The sequence below is a fragment of the Salvelinus namaycush genome, chromosome 23, assembly GCF_016432855.1.
Source record: "Salvelinus namaycush isolate Seneca chromosome 23, SaNama_1.0, whole genome shotgun sequence".
In the NCBI taxonomy this organism is placed as follows: domain Eukaryota; kingdom Metazoa; phylum Chordata; class Actinopteri; order Salmoniformes; family Salmonidae; genus Salvelinus; species Salvelinus namaycush.
In genome coordinates, this window is record NC_052329.1 from 34,591,217 (window position 1) to 34,614,853 (window position 23,637).

The window sequence follows — 23,637 nt, forward strand, 5'->3', positions numbered from 1 at the left end:
GACCTCCAGGGCAGTATGAGACTAACTTGGATCAGAATTAGAAAGTGAGGCGATGTCGTTACTGGCATCATTGAAAACACATGTAAAAACACTGGTAGTGGGGTATTATAATTGTGAGGAGCACGTCATCTTATCTGGTTCAAGTCACCACATCCAGCACTGGAGGACTTTGACATGGCGTTGAACGCTTGCTTCCTCTCTGGTTCTTTTTGCTGGGCGACACGGAGAACCAGTGTCCTCTTTTTGCACTGACAGGCAGGCAAGAGTGAGCATGGCATCGTTGACAAAAATGAAATAAAAAAAAACAACAGAGAACTGAAACAAAGAGGAGACTGGAAGGGAGGAGAACGCCGTGGAGATCCTCCTCCCTCTTCTCTCCTTTCGCCTCAGTTCACAGACCAGCGGCTGTCCTTTCCCATTCCAGTTGTGAGAAGATGAACAATGTCCGTTTAGTGGTGTGTCCCTGGAAAAGGAACCGTGCGTGTGTGTGTTGAAGAGGTTTCACAACACGTGTGTTGTTGCGTTTCTTTCACAGTGTACATAGTCGATGATGTGTTGGGGAGTGTAAAAGTGTGTGTGTGTGTGTGTGTGTGTTTATCATAGTAGTTCTCTGAGATTTGTGATCATATACTGTATGTGTGTGTATATGTGTATGTGTCGAGTGCTTGTGTGTATGTATTCGTATGTGTGTCTGTGTGTGTGTGTGTGTGTGTGTGTGTGTGTGTGTGTGTGTGTGTGTGTGTGTGTGTGTGTGTGTGTGTGTGTGTGTGTGTGTGTGTGTGTGTGTGAGAGAGAGTATCGTCTGAGTGCAAGTGCAGACGGTTAGAGGGACCGGAGTTGGTGGGTGAGATTGCGATTCATCATACAGTTCAGTCACACCTGTGACCTCTCCCCTCCTCACTCTGTTCCTCCTTCTCTTTGTTGAAAAAAAAAAATCCCCGTCCGTCAGTCTGTCTCTCTAGACGAAGGCCTCGTGCGTGCTGCCGTTCTTGATCTGGACGTAGATTTTGGGGTCCTCCTCGCGCTCCTGCTTCTGGCGTTGGAGCTGGCGACTGTAGCAGAGCAGGTAGAGAGGCAGGCAGAAGCCCAGCACCGTCAGCCCCAGCAGGCCCACGTTGACCTGCGCACAACAAACACAGGAAGTGACATCAGTCAGAAGAAAGGAGCGAACGGCTCTGCTGTTTTCACATCGGGGCAGCAGTGTGTGCTATGACATGTACTCTGGGCAGATTACTTTAGAACAAGGTGGCTGCTACACATCACTCGTATACAGTAGCCTTTGCAGCATTATGCTCATAGCACATAAGTGTACTTGGGTCTTCAGCATTAGTGAGCAATAGGTGTCCTGTAGTTTGTGTAAGCTCTGGGAAGGGTGAAAGGTCGTTGCTCTCTTACCCATAGGGGGTCTCCCTTCAGGGGGCCCATCATGGCCATGAAGAGGGGCTGCTGCAGCAGGGCAAACAGGGCGCTGATGAGGGACTGCATGCCTGTCAGACTGCCAAACTGAGACGACGGGTACCTAAGGAGGACAAACAGCATGAGGCGCTTGTGTGGAGGGGACTGTGCACACGCACGCACGTACGCACGTACGCACACACACACACACACGCCGGAGACACTTACACAGCAGCATACAACCCTCCAACCGCAGAGTGGATGAATCCTCTCACAATGGTGTGCAGAATAAACGATAGAATCTGAGGACAGAGAAGAAAAGAGAAATAGTTCAACATGATGTGTTCTAGAATCTACAGGCCCAGGGCATGCATGTTGCCCTGTCCCTCCATCCTAAAATGGAGTCCATGTTTAATAAATAATGACTGGACAGAAATGTTCCCAGAACTGGGTTGGAAATAACTTGCATAACTTGTAATGACACTTCTGTCCGCCAGGGGACACTGTTGCATTAAATAACGGCTCAGCTGCAATAACATGTGAGTCACTCGCCCTCTTTCTTTCTCTGCACCAAGATCACTCCCTTTGGGTCTAGGTGAGCTTTACAAAACACTGGGATACACGCAGTGAAATGTGCGCTTCTCCACCGCACCTAGAGGAGAGAGAGAGAGAGAGAGACGGAGGAGAGGAAACAGAGGGACGAGTTACCTGGAGAGGGAGGCTGGGGACGAGGCAGGTGACCCCAAAGCCTATCAGTAGCAGGTTGGTGAAGATGAAGGCCCGGGTGGCGTTGGTAATCTTCTGGATCTGTCTGTCCCGACGCTTGGGCTGGGTGAGATCTCTATCAGAGGGGACATCACATGTTACACACAGACTTATACTCTCTGGTTATACAGATTACAGTCTTGTGGATACGGTCTTGTGGATGCTAGGGGCGTATGTGGGAGGCAGGGGAATGCTCTTTTGGAGTGTGTGTGCATGAGTGAGCGTGTGCGTGCGAGCTTGGGCGCGTTCGAGCGTGCGAAACTCACCTTGTGCCCGGCTTCGCGTTCTCATCCTCGCACTCTTTGAGCTTCCAGTCCATGATGTACCCGATCACCGGCGCGGTCATCAGACACAGCAGCTGCAGCACTCCGAAAATGGAGGTGTACACACTCACTGTGAACGGCAGCAGAGACAGAGACATGTTATTCCCCAGGACTACTGCCTCCAAAGCTTACACGCCATCAAAATAGCATGGTGTTCACAGCAAAATGGACAGAGTTGCAGTTTAGGTTATGATTCATGAGGTAGGCCAGAGTCTTGAGTCAAAGTGAATCAGTGTCAGAGGCAGAGAGGGGAATAGATGGGCTGTGCTCATCTAATCTAGCCTGAAGTCTTACCTACTTCCATCTTCTCCTCTGCAGAGGCAGTAAGAAGTCAGTGTGACAGGAAGAAGAAGAGGAAGAGGAAGAGAGACAGACCAAGAAGAATTAGCCGAAGCAATTCAGAGACTGAAATAAGGGCAGTGTGAAACAACTCCAGGGTGAGCGAGATTACAAAGGAGGTTACAAGATTGCAAGAATGACAAAATAGCAATTATGTGACGAGTCGTGAAGTAAACTACTAGATTAACACTACAAAGGATTGATAGCTTTTCATGTCCGTGTTCCAGGCACATTTTCAAGGCGCACACACACCTGTGCTGAAGTCTCTGTCGGACAGCGACTCCAGGATGTTGTTCATGGCTCCCATGTAGAAGATAAGTCTCAGCTGGGTGACACACATGGTGATCAGGCTGAGCATAAAGATAGGACTCAGGACACTCTTCATGAAGGACTGGGCTGTGGACACACAGGAGGAGAGACAGATCAACAACAGAACACGGAGGGTGACACACAGGATTCTAATATTTCGCATCAGATTGGAGTGAGGTTTCACTGTGTGTACTGTACAGGATGGGCCTTCTTTTCATTTGCTGAACATGCTGTGACGGAAAACTACCAGGGCAAGCTACTTCACCTCAGAATCAACATGGAGGTAGGGAAATAGGGAAGCTCGAAGTCTAAATAGTCCACGGGTCCCTGGGTGGCAAGGTAACATGTGGGGGCCCGCGCTGTAAGCAAAGGGGCCTGGGGCCATGGTCCGTTAATCATCTACTGATCTCAAAGCTGTAAGAGCTGCGGCAGGGCAGTGGAAAAGTCTTAATGGTCACGCCACAGATGTGTCCAGCGTTTATTACCCAGTGCTGCAGGTATCTCTCTGGAGACTGGACCATAGTTGACATACCGGCTGGACAAGGGGCTTAGAGGCTGGTACATGAGAGCAGGTGGTTCTAACAGTCTGTCTCTGTCTATAACACTGGGTCTCCCCTGTGTCCTGGACCCATAATATGTACTATTCACAAAGTGTCTCAGAGTAGGATCTGGGATCAGTTTGGTCTTGCAGATCGTAATGAATAAGAGGGGGGGATCTGATCCTACATTCTTGACTGGCACACTACAGTATGTGACCACAGCAGGATCAACAGTCGTCATGACACAAAACAGTCTCGTAACGGGTTGGTTGGTATAAGAACCAATCCACAAAAAGAAGTCCCATCCTTTCAACCAAATAGATCACCACCATCACATACATCAGAATGATGAGTGGGCAAACAGAGACAGACAGACAGACAAAGAGAGGGAGAGCGACAGAGAGACAGTGAGAGAGAGAGAGAGAAAGGGAGAGAGAGGGAGAGGGGCCCCTTGAAAACCTCCTGATACATGGAACTTGTCCAGCAGGGTTACAGAACCGCGGGCATCCATCCTGTGTGTATAATGACCCCCCCCCCCAGAACCCTTACTGACTGCTACCTGCCCTCTGGCCCCTCTGGCCCGCCCCACCACCGCCACTTGAGCAGCACTTCTTGGAATGCGGTCCGAAACGATTGCACGGTCCGTTTGGTACCAAAGAGAGCCTGCAGAGAACCACAGGGCGCCCCGCTGGGAGTTTGTGACCCGAGAGCCGAGCCCGAGGGGGCGCGGAGGGGGCACAACAAGGGCGTGGAGGGGGCACGTGGCTGATTTGAGGGTGTTTTGGAGGTTTGTGGCTGATTGCGGTGTACAAATCTGGGTTAAGGCAAAGTTCACAGCCAGTTGCGCATTTGCAGGATTTCATTTGGGAGAGGGAGGATGGCCTTGGTGACCTCAGAGCCAATGACAGCGCTCCCTCAGACAAGCTGGCAGCTGGGACCTAAACACTGGCTGGTGGGCGAGCCCACTCTGAAACCTCAACATTGCACCGTTGTAGTTAGAGCCCGTATTTACAAAGAGTTATAGAGTATGGAATAGAATCCATCATAGAGGAACAGTCGACCATATTCTACATCTAAACCTGTGTCTAGGATCAGTTTAGCCTATTATATCATAAAAAATATGATTATATGAAAAAGTGGGGCATCTGACCCAAGATCAATACAAGCTACAGGCCCAGATCTAGCATATGGTTGACTGTTTATCTCTGTTTACCCATAAAGCAGGGCTACAATGATCCATTGTATTGTTGTGTTGGATCTATTTTACTCCTATCTAAATTCTACACCATGGCTGGAGCAGGATGTTGTGTTGGACAGTTTTTGTGGGTCTTTTAACATCAGACAGGTTTCTGGCAGACATGTCCTTTGTTGTGTCCAAATGATGTGTAACAATGAAACTGGCAAGCTGGCTTTTGGCTTCATGGAGTATGGATTTGTGGAGGTACAGAGCTTGAAACCCATGATGGCAAATCCATTTTGAGAATGAACCCCATCACACTCACAATGTGCACAGAAAATGCACAGTCATTATTTATTTTCCTACTCTCCATCTGAAAGACATCAAATGCATCATGTTCTCTGGTCTGGGATGGACAGATGTGGCCTGGCCAGACACTTACATTCCTCCTGGGACTTGCACTGGACCTCCAGGTCAACGGTGGAGAGACACAGCTTGTTGCCCTCCTGTTGGGCCAGCTCCGTGGGGTTTTGCTTCATGCTGTTCCCCACGCTGAGTCGTCTCCCCACCGTGGTCACCTGGCGGTAGAACTGCTTTCCAGTGATCTTATGGTCAAAGCCCAGCCAGCTGAACTTGATCTTCACACTGAGGGATGGAGGGAGACAGAGAGACAGAGAGACAGACAGACAGAGAGGGAGAAAGGGAGAAAGGGAGCAGGGGAAGAGGCCAAAACAGAGGAAAGGATGAGACTAAATCCAGCTGTATGAGAGCAAAGCCAGTTGAGCTCCTCACCTCATTAGCTTTCCTGTACACAGGGCCTCAAGCCTTCGCCATGCTGCAGAGGAAAGTGTGCTGGGGGAAGTAGTGTACTGAGCTCCAAGGAGAATGGAGACTCTATGGAAGGCCTTAATATTCCAACTCCAGCTTAAGTAGATGAACCTCAAGTCCTAGTATTATCCCCTAAACCTGTTATTGTTGGCTAATATTAGGTTAGAACTAATGCTATACTGTAACTAATAATATAAGTTATATCACATAATTGGTGATATAAGTAGCAAATACTAGTAATACTGAACTAACATTAGGTTACAGGAATGTCTGGCTATTTTTAGGTTACCAGGAATGAAAATATGCTGTAAAACTAATAATAACTAAGAAAGCGAACTCATTTTATGTTAAGGAGTGTGATGTTTAGGAGTGTGATGTTGAGGAGTGTGATGTTGAGGAGTGTGATGTTGAGGAGTGTGATGTTGAGGAGTGTGATGTTTAGGAGTGTGATGTTTAGGAGTGTGATGTTTAGGAGTGTCTTACGTGTAGTCCATATCCTCAGGTCCAGGGAAGGGCTCCAGGGGCCAGTTGAAGAAGCAGTTGATGAAGACGAGGCCAGCGCAGGCAGCCCACACCAGCAGGATGGTGATGAAGGTGGCTCCTAGGTCATAGATCACCTGACGAGAGAGGAAGCAGGGACCAACAACCACAACATTAGCCTCTGTGTCCGACCTTCACACTGCCGTGAGGGAATAGGAAAGTAGAGTCAAACAGGTAGCCCTGATAGTAGAAAGCATAGTTAGCCTTGATAGCTAACCTCCATAATGGTGTGCATGCATAATGATGTGCATGAGTGCGTAGACTAGCTAAGTAGATGTGTGTGTAAGTTACCTTGATCCCAGGGAAGGTGACAGCGGAGGATGCATACGATCCAATCATGAGAGCGATGAAGGTGGAACGAAGGTCACCAAACATATTGGGAAGCTGAGGAGAGAACACAAGAAAGAGACAGGACATAAGATTAGGCCACACTTGAATCAGACCAATGCAGTCACGTGCATAAAGACTCTTGTGTAAAAACACGTGCATAAAGACTCTTGTGTAAAAACGCATGAATAGCCATAGAGACGCTCAGTCACCGTTTTTCCAAAAATGGAAGGCATGACATCATATTAGGAAATTGTAAATATGTTTTTGGGAGGTTGTTGACAGAGAATGAGTGATGTGGGTGGAGTCTTGGTGATGCTTTCCCCACACTATTTATGACAGAGTGAGAGAAAGTCCAGAGCAGCTTGCATATGTAGCCCTCTTCTTGAGCTTAAAGCACAGGCTGTTCCCGACTCAACTCCTAACTGTAAACAACTGTCCTTGAGAGGAGAAGGAGGGAGAGAGGGGGAGGGGAGGAAAGGAAGGAGGGAAGGAGGTAGAGGGAGAGAGAGTAAGAAAAATACAATTTGAAATAACAACATATCTCCACTGTGTGTGCACTTGAATCTCCCATGACAGAGTCGGGGAAGGGAAAGGGAGGAGAACAAAAACACCACTGATAGAAACACCAGCACAACAACTCCTGAACAGAGCTGTTTCATGGCATATTTGTTGAACTGGGTCATAGTTCAACAGTTCTCCAAGAACTCCCCCGAAACAAATCTCTCCATCCATCCATCCACCCTCACCACAGGTTCCCTGCTTGTCCGAGCCATGGAGGAAATCTCTCACCTCGTGCCGTGGCCTCCCCAGACGGCATTACCCTTGACCACTAATTTGAACAAAGGTTAACGGCAGAATCAAAACGGCCCACATGACAGCTACACTAATAATCACATTCCAGTACTCCTGGAGAAGTGAAATGAGCTGGGACCATCTCTATTATGACACTTACAGTAGGAGTGAGTAAAGCTCTACTGCAACTCAGCACTGGTGCCTCGTTGTCAGGACAAGAAGAGGTGTGTGTGTGTGTGTGTGTGTGTGTGTGTGTGTGTGTGTGTGTGTGTGTGTGTGTGTGTGTGTGTGTGTGTGTGTGTGTGTGTGTGTGTGTGTGTGTGTTTTGTTTCACTATCCTTGTGGGGACCAGAAGTGGGGACATTTCTCCAGTCCCCACAAGGAAGAAGGGTATTTTAGGCTTATGTGTTAGGGTTACAATTAGGGTTAGGGGTTAGGTTTAGGGGTTAAGGTTAGGTTAAGGGTAAGGTTTAGGGGTTAGGGAAAATAGGATTTTGAATGGGAATCAATTGTTTGGTCTACACAAGGTTAGTAAAACAAACGTGTGTGTGTGTGTGTGTGTGTCAGGCTGGCAGATAGAAGAGAGAAACACTGGTCTTATGCAAGGCTACCTCTCCACCATCACTCCTAGCACTCTACCAACCTCCCACTTAGCACAGCTTCAATCAGCAGTGTTGGCTGTGGCATTGCCCTGGAATAAACTCATATGGAATATGCTGAATAATGTGCTTGAGCATCATCAGGGATGTGATTTCCATTGCTCTGCTCTCCTCAGTTCCCCTATCTGTCACCACCAGACCGTCAGTGTGTCATCAGACTATCACATGACTTTCAATGACCTCACTGAGTCAGTTACAGACAGACAGACAGACAGACAGACAGACAGACAGACAGACAGACAGACAGACAGACAGACAGAGCCAGCCCAAAACAGTTACTAACCTATGTCCCAGTCACCCTTTGTCTGTCTGTTCTGCTAATATTTTTGTGTACCAGGTTTGGATGTATTGGAACGAGTTCACCTGCCTTTGATCAAATTAAGGACATGCGGGGGAAAGGGGAAAATAATGAATTGTCAACAGACGGTAGAGCCTAAAACATCAACAGCATCTGAAGGTCCAAACCAGCTCCCAGCTTAAATGCTGCACTTACTGTAGGTGCCTCATTAGTTTTAGTGGTCTGAAGTCAGTTTGACTTAGAGTTACTGTGGTGGTTCCCAAAACAAACCACCACGGGCAAGTTTCTCGTTCACGTGCAGAAATTAAACCACATAATTATGTTGTTTAACTATGACATAATAAGAAGGATATCCAACTGTCAATGTAATGAAGGAGGTAGATTTACAGCTTGTGAGAACAGGCAAGTTCAGGTTGGGAAACAGGATCTGTGTCACTTAGTTCAAGTCCAGGGGCGCTACATTGTAGAACATTCAGATATAAATACTTTCTAGGATGTAGAATAAGGAAATCACGTCAGCACTAATAATGACATCTCTCTCTGCAACGTTGAACAATGTTGATAGCGGTGCAGACCCTGATAGCGGTGCAGCCATGAGTTTCCTAATCTACCTGGCCACAGTACCAGTGCTCCAATTTCGGGAACACTTCCTGAATTCTACTCCATCAGGCATGACTAAATACAGTGTTCAGAGGCAGAAACGACAACCCAGGGCTGGTTAATGATTGGCCAACTCTTTTCTCTCTAGGCCAATCTCAGTTAACCTGAGACATTACCTGTTCCTGTTTCATGAGTACTGTCTCTGGCTGCATGCCAAATGGTACCTTGTTCCCTACATAGTGTACTACTTTTGACCAAGTCCCTATGGACCCTGGTCAAAAGTAGTGCACAGTATAGGGAATGGGGTGCCATTTGGGGCACAGACCCATCTCTGTTAGCTATGCTAGAGCCAGGAGGAAAAGGCAGGGTCAATACAAATGGTGGACTGTCTGCATTCACCTACCAATCTCTATTTGGCTCCATTTTGGGATCTGAACAGTCATGGAGATAAGTCTGTTTGTAGAGTGTTGGACTATGAACAATGTCTAACTCTATAGGATGTACTGGAAGCTAAACAAGGTTGCTCTGTAATTCCATTCCTTTACTTTTAGATGTGTGTATTGTTGTCAATTGTTAGATATTGCTGCACTGTTGGAGCTAGGAACACAAGCATTTCGCTACACCCGCAATAACATCTGCTAAACATGTGTATGTGACCAATAACATTTGATTTGTTGTGGGGGATCAACAACATGATGGGCAATCCAGTAGTCTTTAACCGATACAGGCTGATAACTGTGGCTCTATACACTGCGGTCAGTGCCGTGTTTGTGCCCTGAGCAGATAACAAAATGTCTGCAATGCACTTTCAGACACTCACAGCGGTGAAACTCGGCTACGTGCTAGTAGATATCACTTGAGAAAATTGAGAAAATCCCTATCTGAAATGCTGAGGGACGTTTGCAGACAGTAAAGAATGCCTGTGGTAAGCAGTTTTCTAAAGCCATTTAAGGACGCAGTCCTATCCTAATCTAAGTAAATACTACACATTCTACACTTTGCATTTCAAAATGTTGCTTACAAGGAGAGGTGCATGCGTGTCTCAAATATGTGCACTGCAGTTCTACTTGGAAAACAAACCCTAGCCAGAAAACAACCCATTGCGTCTGGGTTCATCTGATTATTTTGTGTGACGGCAGCAATGATTGTTATCTTTAGTGCAGCAGACGGAGAAAAAAGTGGGAGAGAAAAGAGGAGAGTGGAAGAGTGGAATAACTAAAAGCCTTTGAGGCACAAAGGCCAGAGAGAACAGACAAGGAGGAAATGGACGGAAGGGGGGAAACAGAGAAGTGAAAGAGAGAAGAGGGACTGCTGTTGCGTAAAAGCTGTAGTGCTTACTGGGCTGGTTCTCAGCAGCCAAAGGGAACCAGTACAAACCGGTCCAATCCTGACAGGACAGAACTCCATCATAAAATGAGTCAACATGCTGTGTCCCTGACGACCACACGCAGGCAACACCGGCCTGAATATCTCCATCTCTGTGCCATCACTCTACCACTCTCTCTCGCCCTCTTTCTCTCTTTCTCCCTCTGTCGTCAACACTTTGTTTTGCAGTACTGGCCTTGTGAATCCCTATCCACTCCTACAGGACATTAAACCTACAGCCGAGTGTACAGTGAAAGCAAAAACAACAGCATGTGCAGCAGTTGACTGCCTCTACGACCCATCCATGTCCTTTAATAAGGAAATCAACATGACCCTGCGATCAGTCCTCCACAGTCGAATAGTGTCATCAAGCACCAGTTAGCAAGTCAACATCTGATGCTAGGACATTTTACAGGCAGGGGGGTGTCGGTGTTCGTGGTGGCGACCCTGTCTGAGTAGAGAAGAGCTATTGTTAGTCTAGCATGGTCCAAGATCTGTTTGTGCTTTCCTGGCAAGAGAACGACATATGCAAATGTGGGACTAGCACAAACAGATCTGGGCCCGGGCTATCATTAGTCCACCTCAGCATTCATCTCTCTACCCCTTCCATCGTTCTCTTTCCAAGTGCCAGGAAGCAGTAAATAAACATCTAGGTTTATCGAGCCAGACTGAAACTTAATTCCCCCCAAAGACCTAATGACACAAATCCCGGAGAGGGATTGGGCCCAATGAAGAAGTCCTAAAATAGAAAGGATTAGTGTTTCATGCAAAACATGACTCAGAGATAATAGAATCATCTTAACACGTGCCGCAATGTACAAGAGGAGGAGCGCTGCGTGTGTATGCATGTGCGTGTGTGCGTGGGAAGAGTGCAGAGAGAGGGGCTGGGGGGAAGGTCTGGTTGAGAGAGAGAGATGGATAGAGGAAGGTTAGGAGAGATATCTGCAGTGGTGATTACTAATACTATGGCTGACTGAGGGAGAGACTGAGTTCAAAGCTATTAAAGAGAAGAGGGGAGGGAAGGAGAAGAGAGAGGGAGAGACAGACAGCCTGCTACTGGTAACCGGAGAAGGGCAGCGGGCAGACAGTGATTGGCTAGGCACTTTACTGATAGAAAACAGAGGTGTGTAGAGGAGAGCTCTCTTTTGCAGCCTTGGGTTCTCTTCCACTTGTTTACTGCAGCTGTACTGCCTGGGACACAGAGTGCTGAGTGTGCAATCATAGGAAGAGAGAGTGAGGGAGGGAAGGAGGGAGGGAGGGGGTAAGCTGCTAAACCACCCCCTTCAGCAAATTAGAAGAGCCAGGAAGAAGAGAACACATTGAAACAAAGAAAAAAGGTGATGGAGTAGGGGTATCGCGGCGCATAGCTTTCCTTTCGTGTAAACCTACAATCCAGATGACTTTGAAACACAGAATAAACCTAAACATAATCATATCAACTGTCTGTGGGGGACAAACTCAATGACTTCAGACTGATTGAATGAGATACAATGTATCCATTTCGTCTTTTGTGGGGGAAAAAAGGGTACATTTGAATAAAAAAAAGTTTACAAAATCTTCTGTGAAAACCTTTGACCCCCATACCCGGGAGGAGAAGAAGAACGTTCAGAAGAAAAAAGGTCCCGCTGTACAAGAACAACATGAACCCAGACCAGCAGTGTAAAACACACTGTTAGTCAGAGCAAGGAATTACCGCAGTGAGGTTACTGCAACAGAACAGCTGAAACAACGCCAGAGGCCAGTTCTTTGGCACTCACACAAGCACAAACACACACACACATGTGAGGGAACTAAACAGCCATAGCAGGACAGGCTGAGACATGCTGGCGTGGGGAATGAATGAAACCAGAGAAAATGAATACAACACCTACAGTATGGGAGTGGGAGTGGGGGGGCAGAAGAAATCGGCTGGGCAGCTTCTGGGTGTAGTGGTAGTGTGTGAGTGTGCCAGCCAGACAGACAAACAGACCCCTGCAGTGGGGGGTGGTGGGGAGGCCAGGGGCAGGAAACTGCCAGGGAGGGGTTGAACGAACCCCAGCAGCGCTAAGTGTGACTGCCTTCCTACTTCCTGTTTGTCAGCTCAGTATACCATGTCTCTTTTCTCTCAAAATTATTGTGCGTGTGTCATTGTCTGTGTTTTATCTACGCAGATAAACAATGAAACAAGGAAATCACGTTATCTGTAAACACCATTGTGTCAGTGAAAACCCGGCCGGTCCTAAGGCAAGATCAATCAGAACATTTAGTCTAGCTGCCTGTGAACCCTGGCGGTCTGGGCCACCCAATCAAAGGGCTGCGTCCCTGTCAGGATCATGAATAAGTAATGAGGAGGTGTCTTTTTTAGGCTCTCAGCTGGACCAGAGCACGGTTGAATAATTGATTTCTAAGGCAGGGTCTGTCTCTCTCCTTTTCCTTCTGCACGTGGCCTCCCTGTGATGCAGCACTTTCTCCATGCTGATGACACCCCCATGGGAGGGTTTACGACATGTCCCGCCCGCCCACCCCTCTCTCTTCGCTCCCCTCTCCACGTCTCTCTCCTCACTCCTCTCTCTGCTCCCCTGTCCCCCTACTCCACCCTGCACCCTAGCACTCTCCCCTCTCCCCTCCGCCACTGTCCCCATCCCCACCTCTCTCTGCTCACTCCCCTCTCTCCCCTCCCCAGCCTCTCCCTGCAGTACTGGTGAAGACACCACTTACCGTGAGGGAAGTAAAGGTCATGCACATTCCTCCGAACCCGTTCAGTGCCAGAGCAAAGAATATGAGGATGGACAGATCTGTACAGGGAAAACACATGTGTTAAGTAGACGGGGTGGAACAGACATACATACTGTACTAGAATAGAACGTTGAGTAAATAAAGAAAGAATGAAGAAATATACATACTCTTGGGGTCGCTCGATCCATAAGCGATCAGGACACATGAGAAGGCAAAGCAGGTACTGAAATAACAGAACAGGTTGAATATGAGGAAGGCTTTTCATACAAAGACAGACCCAAGTCAGAAATAGAACATAAAAACATATGCAGCAGGAAGTTACGGCCACTAAAAGTATTAAACCCTGTACCGAGGTTTTTGTGACAATCTCAATAAAACTTTAGAGTGCCGTGTTTGCATGTGCATTGCGGCAATTATTCTGCCAATACCGCCACCCCACTTCTGACACCAATATAGCGAATTTGGGGTCCAGCCCCTGCCGGGACTCAAACCTGGGTACAGAGACTGTCACCCCAACACCTTAGCTTAAATTATAGTGGCCGCAACTGTACATACCACCAACTGTACATACCACCTTGTCTCTGTTCTCTTACCTGCCGAGCAGCCGGAGCTTGCGGGGGCCATACTTGTCCATGACAATGCCCAGGGGCAGGGTGATGGCACTGAGGAGGAAGGAGCCCACAGTGAAGGCCAAGTTCAGCATCTCATCCTGGTCCTTACAGATGGGCCAGCCGTTCATCTGGAGGTACTCCTCCTCCACCACGGGGCTCTGGGTGATCCCCTCTTCATCCCCAACCAGGACTGGCTCAGACTGGTTTTGACTCGTGCTGTTACCTGGAGGCACAAGAGAACTTTATGGAACCTTCAACTTCATGATCCCAGAGGGAAAAAAAGATTTAGCATCATACATAGACGATATCAAAACATACATTAAAAAGAGATTCCTGGTGTTTTGGTAGAGAAATGAATCATGATCAGACTATCAACACGGGATTGGAAAAGACAGTCATGCTAATTTGATCAGAAGACCCACAGACGAAACAATCACTCTAAAGTTCCTTCCAAAACTTCACATTCTAGCTTGATTAGATAGAATGTGCCTATTGGGAGAATGTTATGGACCATCTGAATGATGAAAACATTCTGAGAGTGCAGATTGAATATACGTTTGTTTGGGGTTGGATTTCAACATTTCTTTGGTAAGTGTTCTGAGAAACATCCACCCTCACTTGAGGCCATTGATTTCAGAGGAAACATCTTGAAAAGTCATCCATCCACCTCAAAGGCACGCCTATATTTGTGTTTCATTTGTGTCTCGTGTGTCTCTTCCTGAGACAGTGAGAGCCATGGACAGGCCAGGAAGACAGAAAAAGCTCAGTGAAAGATACTGTAAGAAACTGCTGGGATCAACAAGCTGCAAAAAATAGCTGGAAGACACTGGGTCTACTCTGAACCCCCATGCAAGGCAGCTCCATGGCAACCCAACCACCTTAGCACCCCCAAACGTTCCCAAAGTGAATCCCCAAGAGGATAGAGACAGAGCGCTCCAATCATCAGTCGTTTATGTTCATCTTTCATACTTCATAGCACTGTTTGTTAAAAAGGACTGGAGACCAGTGACTTGGTTATGAGGCTTGTTACTGTTGTTGAGGAGAGAGAGAGAACTGTAGACAATACCCTAGTCTCCATGAGTTTAACTCAGACAAAACAGATAAAACTAAAGACTATGATGACAGCCTTGACAGTGACAAGTCTCGTAAAAAAATATGTTTAGTGGCCTCGGGGAGCTAGTAAGGCATTGAGTAAGGGCCTGGGGGAGGATAGGACGCAAGACAAACTGTTATTTTTTCAGTGTTTTTTTTCAGGTGATGTGACTTTGGACAACCTCTCCAAAAACCTTTGGTAACAAGATGTTTTTCATGCAGTCTTGAAAAGCAGGTTGTTGTTTTCTTGAGGGTGAGGCTGTGAGTAGACATGGCTGTATTATATAATATGTAGGTTAAAGGTCATGGTAGTTAACACATAGGTTAGCAGAAGGCCAACGGAAGCTGGGCCTGCCTGGCTGGGGGGCTCTTACTGCTGAATAATCCAGACAATGTAAGCCTGTGCTGCTGCTGAGTCAATAAGGGAAGCGCCCTGAGCGATGCAGAGCACAAACACTATGTTAGCGCAACAAAGACCTCATAACGCCTTCAAACAAAACACTGTTCCCTTCTCTGTTCTGAGGGTTTACATCGTGATTCTAATGACTCGCAAAACATCCAGTTTCATTGAAATCACATGACACAAAAACGATTGTGACGTTATTGCTCTGATACTACAGTTCACCTAGCCTAAAATATTTGAATAAAACTTTTTCCGCATTTACCTAGCTAGGGCCTGCAGCTATCTTCCTTGTAATTTAGTCTAAATTAGAACATTCAGACTCTAAGGCCATGCTCTAACAAGATTATTACATCGCCAACATAATAAGAACATAATGTGATATTTGTCATGTTTAACCTGATCATCCATCAGGGGGAAATGGATGTGTTTCTTACTCATGTCAAAAAACAAACATTGCTTTGTGTAATAATCAACTAATCAATCTTCAACGAATCTATCATTCGATCTGCCCATAGATGCTGTGTCAATCTCAATGCGTCTGACCCGATCACTTATCAGTGATACATGTAAATGACTGACAGAATCAAGCGGAAAGATGAATGTCTGCATTTCCTCACATTGACTCATCGGAGGAAGCCAGAGATAACCAACTGACAGTATTTTCCATCATCATCATCATCGGCATTTAAAGCTCTATCTATTTCAAAGCAGTGAGCAGACAGAAGATTCATCAACTCCAGATAATGTCCTCTCTGTCCTCCCAAACACCGCAAACATCCCACTGTTACTGAGCGCTAATAACACTGAGACAACACTGATTCAAATAGTTGGCTAATAAGAGCTGGAAGGAAGCTAGCCTGGTGCCAGATTTAAAAAAGGAAACAAATATGTTTTAATGTCACACACACCGGATAGGTGCAGTGAAATGTGTTGTTTTACAGGGTCAGCCATAGTAGCACGGCACCCCTGGAGCAAATTAGGGTTAAGTACCTTGTTCAAGGTCTGTTTTTGCTGTCTTGGCAACTCCTATGGTCAAGCCCAAACAAAAGTTGTCAAGACAGCACAAACAGATCTGTGACCAGGCTAGTTTAAGGAAGCCGGTAAGGCTGAGTTCTGTCAGGTAAGTGCTTTGGGTCACAAGGTGGGTGAGGTGAGGGGTAAGCGGGGAGTCCTCTCTACTCTCTCAAGTCTGCTGAAATAAGTCTCATTCCACACTTCCACTCATTCCACACTGGCCCTGACACAGAGACTCCAGCTATGTGCCCCTGCCATAGACTTGACCTTAAAGCAGAGGAGGGGGGGGGGGGGGGGGGTCAAAGACAGGGACACCATTTTCTAAATATTTTTTTTATTTCACCTTTATTTAACCAGGTAGGCTAGTTGAGAACAAGTTCTCATTTACAACTGCGACCTGGCCAAGATAAAGCAGAGCAGTGCGACACAAACAACAACAGTTACACATGCAATAAACAAACATACAGTCAATAACACAATAGAAAAAAAGTATATATACAGTGTGTGCAAATGAGGTAAGATAAGGGAGGTAAGGAAATAAATAGGCTATAGTGGTGAAATAATTACAATTTAGCAATTAAACACTGGAGTGATAGATGTGCAGAAGATGAATGTGCAAGTAAAGATACTGGGTGCAAAGGAGCAAAAAAAATAATAATAACAGTATGGGGATGAGGTAGTTGGATGGGCTATTTACAGATGGGCTATGTACAGGTGCAGTGATCTGTGAGCTGCTCTGACAGCTGGTGCATAAAGTTAGTGAGTGAGATATGAGTCTCCAGCTTCAGTAATTTTTGCAATTCGTTCCAGTCATTGGCAGCAGAGAACTGGAAGAAAAGGCGGCCAAAGGAAGAATTGGCTTTGGGGGTGACCAGTGAAATATACCTGCTGGAGCGCGTGCTACGGGTGGGTGCTGCTATGGTGACCAGTGAGCTGAAATAAAGCGGGGCTTTACCTAGCAAAGACTTATAGATGACCTGGAGCCAGTGGGTTTGGCGACGAATATGAAGCGAGGGCCAGCCAACGAGAGCATACAGGTCGCAGTAGTGGGTAGTATATGGGGCTTTGGTGACAAAACAGATGGCACTGTGATAGCAAATTAGATGCAGTCTGAGTATAGTGTTGGAGGCTATTTTGTAAATGACATCGCCGAAGTCAAGGATCGGTAGGATAGTCAGTTTTACGAGGGTATGTTTGGCAGCATGAGTGAAGGATGCTTTTTTGCGAAATAGGAAGCCGATTCTAGATTTAATTTTGGATTGGAGATGCTTAATGTGAGTCTGGAAGGAGAGTTTACAGTCTAACCAGACACCTAGGTATTTGTAGATGTCCACATATTCTAAGTCAGAACCGTCCAGAGTAGTGATGCTGGACGGGCAGGCAGGTGCTGGTAGCAATCGGTTGAAGAGCATGCTTTTAGTTTTACTTACATTTAAGAGAAGTTGGAGGCCACGGAAGGAGAGTTGCATGGCATTGAAGCTCATCTGGAGGTTAGTTAACACAGTGTCCAAAGAAGGGCCAAAAGTATACAGAATGGTGTCGTCTGCGTAGAGGTGGATCAGAGAATCACCAGCAGCAAGAGTGACATCATTGATGTATACAGAGAAAAGAGTTGACCCGAGAATTGAACCCTGTGGCACCCCCATAGAGACCGCCAGAGGTCTGGACAACAGGCTCTCCGATTTGACACACTGAACTCTATCTGAGAAGTAGTTGGTGAACCAGGCGAGGCAGTCATTTGAGAAACCAAGGCTGTTGAGTCTGCCGATAAAAATGTGGTGATTGACAGAGTCGAAAGCCTTGGCCAGGTCTATGAATACAGCTGCACAGTATTCTCTCTTATCGATGGAGGTTATGATATCGTTTAGGACCTTGACCATACATCACAAGGAAAGAGTTATGAAAAATGTGCTTTTCCAAGTTCCATTACAGAAAAATAAAGTTGTTCTATTCTATTGTATCAACTGGTATGCTTATTGGTACACTTAAAACCTAATGGGGTATTTGGTGGTAGTTGTATTATTACTGACACTGGATGCTTCATACGAAGAATAAAAACAAGAGGCTTGATATTTCCTGGGCAATATGTTCTGTCCACGTTGTCAGTGAACCATTCCTTAGCTAAACTGAGTGTAAACCGAACTAAGTTAACAGTACACACCTTACAGTGTTAAACTAACAAACTCTACCAAGATAAATGCAATGGGGGCATGGTGACAGGCTAGTTTATGTGACGAAACACAAGAGCTGCCAGAGAGAGAGAGGTGAAGGGACTGAGAGTCAACAGTGTTGCATGCAGGAGGAATGCGAGCCTCACACTTCACAGTGTCGGGCCTAACCACACACTTTTCCGTTAGCAGACCAAAACAGAAGCAGCCCATTGTCCAATCTCAAATCCTTTAAATGGAACCAACGATATGGGGACTAAGGTCACCATGACACCAAACACATAAAGGACTCTCAGCAATCTGTTTAACAGATGCCCTTTGAACACATTCATATTTTAAAACATACGAGAAGAAAAGGATGAAAGAGCGTCGAGACTGACCTGATTTGCATAAATGAAAGGGCCTATTCACATGTTAAATGCTGCCTGGCAAATAGAAAGCACTGTGGCAGATGATCAGAGGACTCTTGAGTCGATCACAGGCCATGATCTGTCAATATTATCATGTCATCTAGTCCATCACAGGCCATGTTTTAATGACATTAGGTTACGACCTACCTAATGATGATGTGCTTTATTTGTCCTGTCATCTCAAGGTCTCAGTGATGACACATATTTCTCTCTCTCCCTATCTCTCCCTCCCTCTCCCTCATGCCCACTGCCTCCCTAAGTGTCTGTGTGTTTGAAAGATGAAAGGAGGACAGATGAGTCATAGACTATGAGAACAGAGGAGAGAGAGAGAGAGAGAGAGAGAGAGAGAAAAAGAGAGAGAAAAAGAGAGAGAGAGAGAGAGACAAAAAAGAGAGAGAGAGAGACAAAAAGAGAGAGAGAGAGAGAGAGGAGAAAGATCCAAGTCACCGGTTCGCTGTAGCATTTGGATGCAAATAAACCAACAAAACAAAGGATACCCTTATGAGCACACAGAAATGTACCTGGTACTTTCACCCCAGATCCCGCGCCCACCACCCCCTGGTTTCATCCATCAGGCTTGTTAAAGAGGCTGACTATTGACGTGTTCTTTTTTCTCAAAGCTCAACTTTGGCGGGGATGAAAACGCAATAGTCTTGGCCAATGATCTAGTAAAACCCCCTCACACACTTTCAACACTAGCCAGGCTGTATAGGTGCGTTTTTTTTTAAAGGCCATTCACTCTCCTTTATGGCAACATCATCAAGAAAACTGTACAACAACCCCAATTCAGGTAATCATCTGCAGAAGTTGTTCTGGGCCTGTACTCATAAAGCATTTCAGAGTAGAAGTGCTGATCTAGGATCAGCCCCCCCCCCCCCCTGTCTATGTAAACTTATTAACGATCTAAAAAGAGAAACTGATCCTATACGAAATCCAACTTTATTTTTCACATGCTCCGAATACAACAAGTGTAGACTTTACTGTGAAATGCTTACTTACAAGCCCTTAACCAACAGTGCAGTTCAAGAAGAAGAAAATATTCACCAAGTAGACTAAAATAAAAAGTAATAATAAAAGTAACAAAATAAGAATAACAATAACGAGGCTATATACAGGGGGCACCGGTACCGAGTCAGTGTGCGGGGGTACAGGCTAGTTGAGGTAATCTGTACATGTAGGTGGGGGCGAAGTGACTATGCATAGGTAACAAACAGACAGCGAGTGTACAAAAGGCGGGGGGGGGGGGTCAATGTAAATTGTCCGGTGGCGATTTTATGAATTGTTCAGCAGTCTTATGGCTTGGGGGTAGAAGATGTGAGGAGCCTAGACTTGGCGCTCCGGTACCGCTTGCTGTGCGGTAGCAGAGAAAACAGTCTATAACTTGGGTGACTGGAGTCTCTGACAATTTTATGGGCTTTCCTCTGACATCGCCTATTATATAGGTCCTGGGTGGCAGGAAGCTTGGCCCCAGTGATGTACTGGGCCGTTCGCACTACCTTCTGTAGCGCCTTACGGTCAGATGCCGAGCAGTCACCATACCAGGCGGTGATGCAACCAGTCAGGATACTCTCGATGGTGCAGCTGTAGAACCTTTTGTGGATCTGGGGACCCATGCCAAATCTTTTCAGTCTCCTGAGGGGGAAAAGGTTTTGTCGGGCCCTCTTCACGAATGTCTTGGTATGTTTGGACCATGATAGTTCATTGGTGATGTGGACACCAAGAAACTCTCGACCCGCTCCACTACAGCCCCGCCGATGTTAATGGGTTAATAGGCCCGCCTTTTCTTTTCAGCACTCCTACTCTGTGACTCTTTGTGAATGTGGCCTTGATTTCGTTTGCATTGACCCTCATGGGGGAACTGATCGTGTCAAATGTAAGTGGAAACTCGTACAATTCGTCTGCTCAATGTGATTGGATTAGCAACCCCCATCACTTCATCCCACCCTCGCCCACAGAATATCCATTTGCTCTGAACATTCTATCACACCATTCTATTGTAACCCCCAATGAAAGAACTTATGGTATTGTTCTAAAGAGCACTATTGAAGTGTTGGACCGGTCCAACCAACGTGATTGAATTAAAACTACACAGACACATAAAGTCATCTTTGTCTCGCAGTAGTGAAATAGAAACACCTTTTGTTGCTGAATTAAATTAGTATAATAAATAGGATTGCTTAAAACACACTTAATATTTGTCAGACCTTCCAAGCCCAAGTGATATCCATTCACGTGTCTCACTTGCTGAGTGAGACAGCAATAGTTGATATAGAAAAAATATGTCATAAAGACAAATGTTGCTAAATGTCACAATGAAACAAGCATTTAAAGCAACATAAACCAAGCATTCACTGAAGCAAAAAAAAACTACCATAATTTTCATATGTACAATACTTGTGTAATAACACATATAATAATGGTATCCCTTTTTGGGGTTTCTTATTCATTGTAATAAAAACAGTCCACAACATACATTTTTTGTTTATAGTGCATCATGCTACACAGCCTTACCAGGTTCTCTGCAGAGGTAGGAGTAGAAGCCTTCAGATTTGAGCATGATGAGCAGGGAGCCCCAGCCCAGCAGCACAGCAGAAAACAGCAGGTTCTCTATGACCGCAGTCACAGCCATCCACCAGCGCCTGGAGAAGGCTGTGGCCAGGGAGGGTGCCATCTTCACGGGTAGAAGAGGGGCACAACGGGGCACGTAGAACAAAGGAGGGCTGGTGGCCTGGAAGATAAGGTTGATACATGGTAAGGGCCAGGCTTAAGAGTGTGAAGAGACACATTTGGTAGTTGTTTGACATTAGTACAATACTAAACTGTGTATGAGTTGTTGAGGGATACTTCAGAGATAGCCTATACATAAGGGGATGTACCTACACAAGGATGCAAAACATGAATTTCCATTGCAAATAACAATACATTATGCTAATTATGGTATGTGTACAGTAGAAGACGAAGCTATCCGTCTTTAAGTCACTGGGCATCCCTTGTCTTTGTCCTCATAGGATAATCATTTTTCACTATTACAAAACAGCTGAGCTCTTACAGGAGCGTGACTGGACCACAAAACCCCTCCTACTAATGTACCAAAATCCCGCCATAGCTCCCTCTGATTGGCAGATAGTTTTCTGGACCTCTACCATTGGCTGCATATTAACAACGCTACCAAGAATGACTCCACGTGAGGGCAAGTTCCAGCCGGTTCGAACCAGTGCGGCGCGAGATTCTCAGCAACGACATCTCCTTTTTGTTCCCATCGCCATCTTCACCCGACGTAAATACATGCAAATGGCCTAATAATGTAACGTTATATATAATGAGGATAATTTGCCTCCACTATGCCTATGTATCACGAAATGTAACCTAAAAAGTGTTTCTATTTTTTCAAATTCATTCACAAATAATTGTATGACCAGCGATGAACAACAAACCTTTTATTAAATAAAACAAACCCACGCTGGCCAATTAACTATTAGACATGCATGGCATTTTATATTAGTCTGAGGTATTCTTTTCTCCTGATTTCACTGTAATTTTATTTTCACTACATATTTGCTTATATATATGTTAGTTATTTTATCGATATGTGTGAAGGTCAGGTCCTCAGTACTATGGACAAGGTGTATTAAGCCTATATTTTCATTAGCCTTGTCCTTATGAGATTCTTAAACAATAACAGTATGGTGCGGAAATGAGCAGCTCTGTAAACTGGTCTGAACTGGACTGAAATCATCAGCGGTCTCAATGCGCCTCAGCCTCCTCCTGCACCACCACCCAATCTCGTTCGCATGAAGCTCAGCTGTTCAGTATCGTAAACACAGCACGCCGCGCATAGGAATAGTCTCACCATACGCACCAAAGCTGCAATTAGCCTACAGCTTCCATGCAGTTCCAAAAAATCTCAATGTCCTTTATTGGTGCTGTTTTGGTAGCAACGACATTTAATGGTTTCACTATTAACATGCAGAACAAGTCCACGCAATGTTAATGTTATTACTAAAAAGAGGAATACATGGACGCACAAGTAAGACAGTATTACCTAATATGGCTGTACTTCGTTGCAAAGCGCACATTTCTCTATGGAAATATATATGTTTTACTATTATATTATATTATTCCATTCTAAACTCTTAAACTCAATCTGCAGAGAAGCAAATAAAATGATAACGTGACACTGTGAAAAAGTCGACATTTAAAATACATTTTATAAGTCCACTGCATGCTGTTATTTCCCTATAATAATTGTAACATTTCGAGACGGTATATAGTCTACGCAAGCAAAACACCATAAACAAAAACATAATTGGGATGATCACCCCCTCTAAAATCATGTTGACTACACATCATGTAACAGTAAAGTTGCTATAGGGAAAACTAACACCACTGCAATCAACAATAAACACATCATGCGACAACATCAAATTAATTGTGTAATTGACTCATACTTTCCTTGATAGCCTATACACACACTGTCATCTTAAGATAAGTTTCCATTGAAACATTGTTGCATGTTTTGTCTAGGATAATCAATCTACATAATTTCAGGGTCGGCTACGAAGATATGACAGAATAAAAACAATGTTGCTTTTCTACACACTCAGTGTAACATAGCTTATTTCTTTTTTTTCAGTGATCAATTTTCAATCAAATCAAAGTAGAGAGTTTACAGATTCCTCCCCGTAGAATAAGAGTAGCGCATCCCTGAAGTGCAGTACCATACCTGAGTGTCTGGAACCACGAACAAGGTCGCCTGCCTCTCCACTGACTGAACTCTGTCTTTGTCTTAAAATCTGTAGTTGTTATTCTCAAAAAACAAATACCATCTATATACTGTAGACGTTAGACTAGACTCAATCTTTTGTTTCTTTGCATCAACATCTCTTCAACGCAGATTTCTGCTTTTATTTTCGCACCGAAAGCTGCACAAACAAGCCCGGGTCTCCATTGGCCAGGTCCTGAGCT

At 45.5% G+C, this 23,637-nt stretch overlaps 1 protein-coding gene across 1 annotated transcript; it reads right to left on the reverse strand.

Moving 5' to 3' along the window:
* Positions 1 to 735: 735 nt before the first annotated feature.
* On the reverse strand, positions 736 to 23,567 carry LOC120018803 (large neutral amino acids transporter small subunit 4-like). The gene is made up of 14 exons (XM_038962016.1): positions 23,396 to 23,567; positions 21,184 to 21,400; positions 13,568 to 13,808; positions 13,142 to 13,197; positions 12,957 to 13,033; positions 6,507 to 6,599; positions 6,159 to 6,292; positions 5,290 to 5,492; positions 3,075 to 3,218; positions 2,427 to 2,553; positions 2,104 to 2,236; positions 1,624 to 1,697; positions 1,396 to 1,519; positions 736 to 1,120 (listed from the first exon to the last, which is right to left on the reverse strand). Exons 2-14 carry the CDS (start codon positions 21,341 to 21,343, stop codon positions 959 to 961), a joined length of 1,728 nt encoding a protein of 575 aa, XP_038817944.1. The 5' UTR covers positions 21,344 to 21,400; positions 23,396 to 23,567; the 3' UTR covers positions 736 to 958.
* Positions 23,568 to 23,637: the final 70 nt, after the last annotated feature.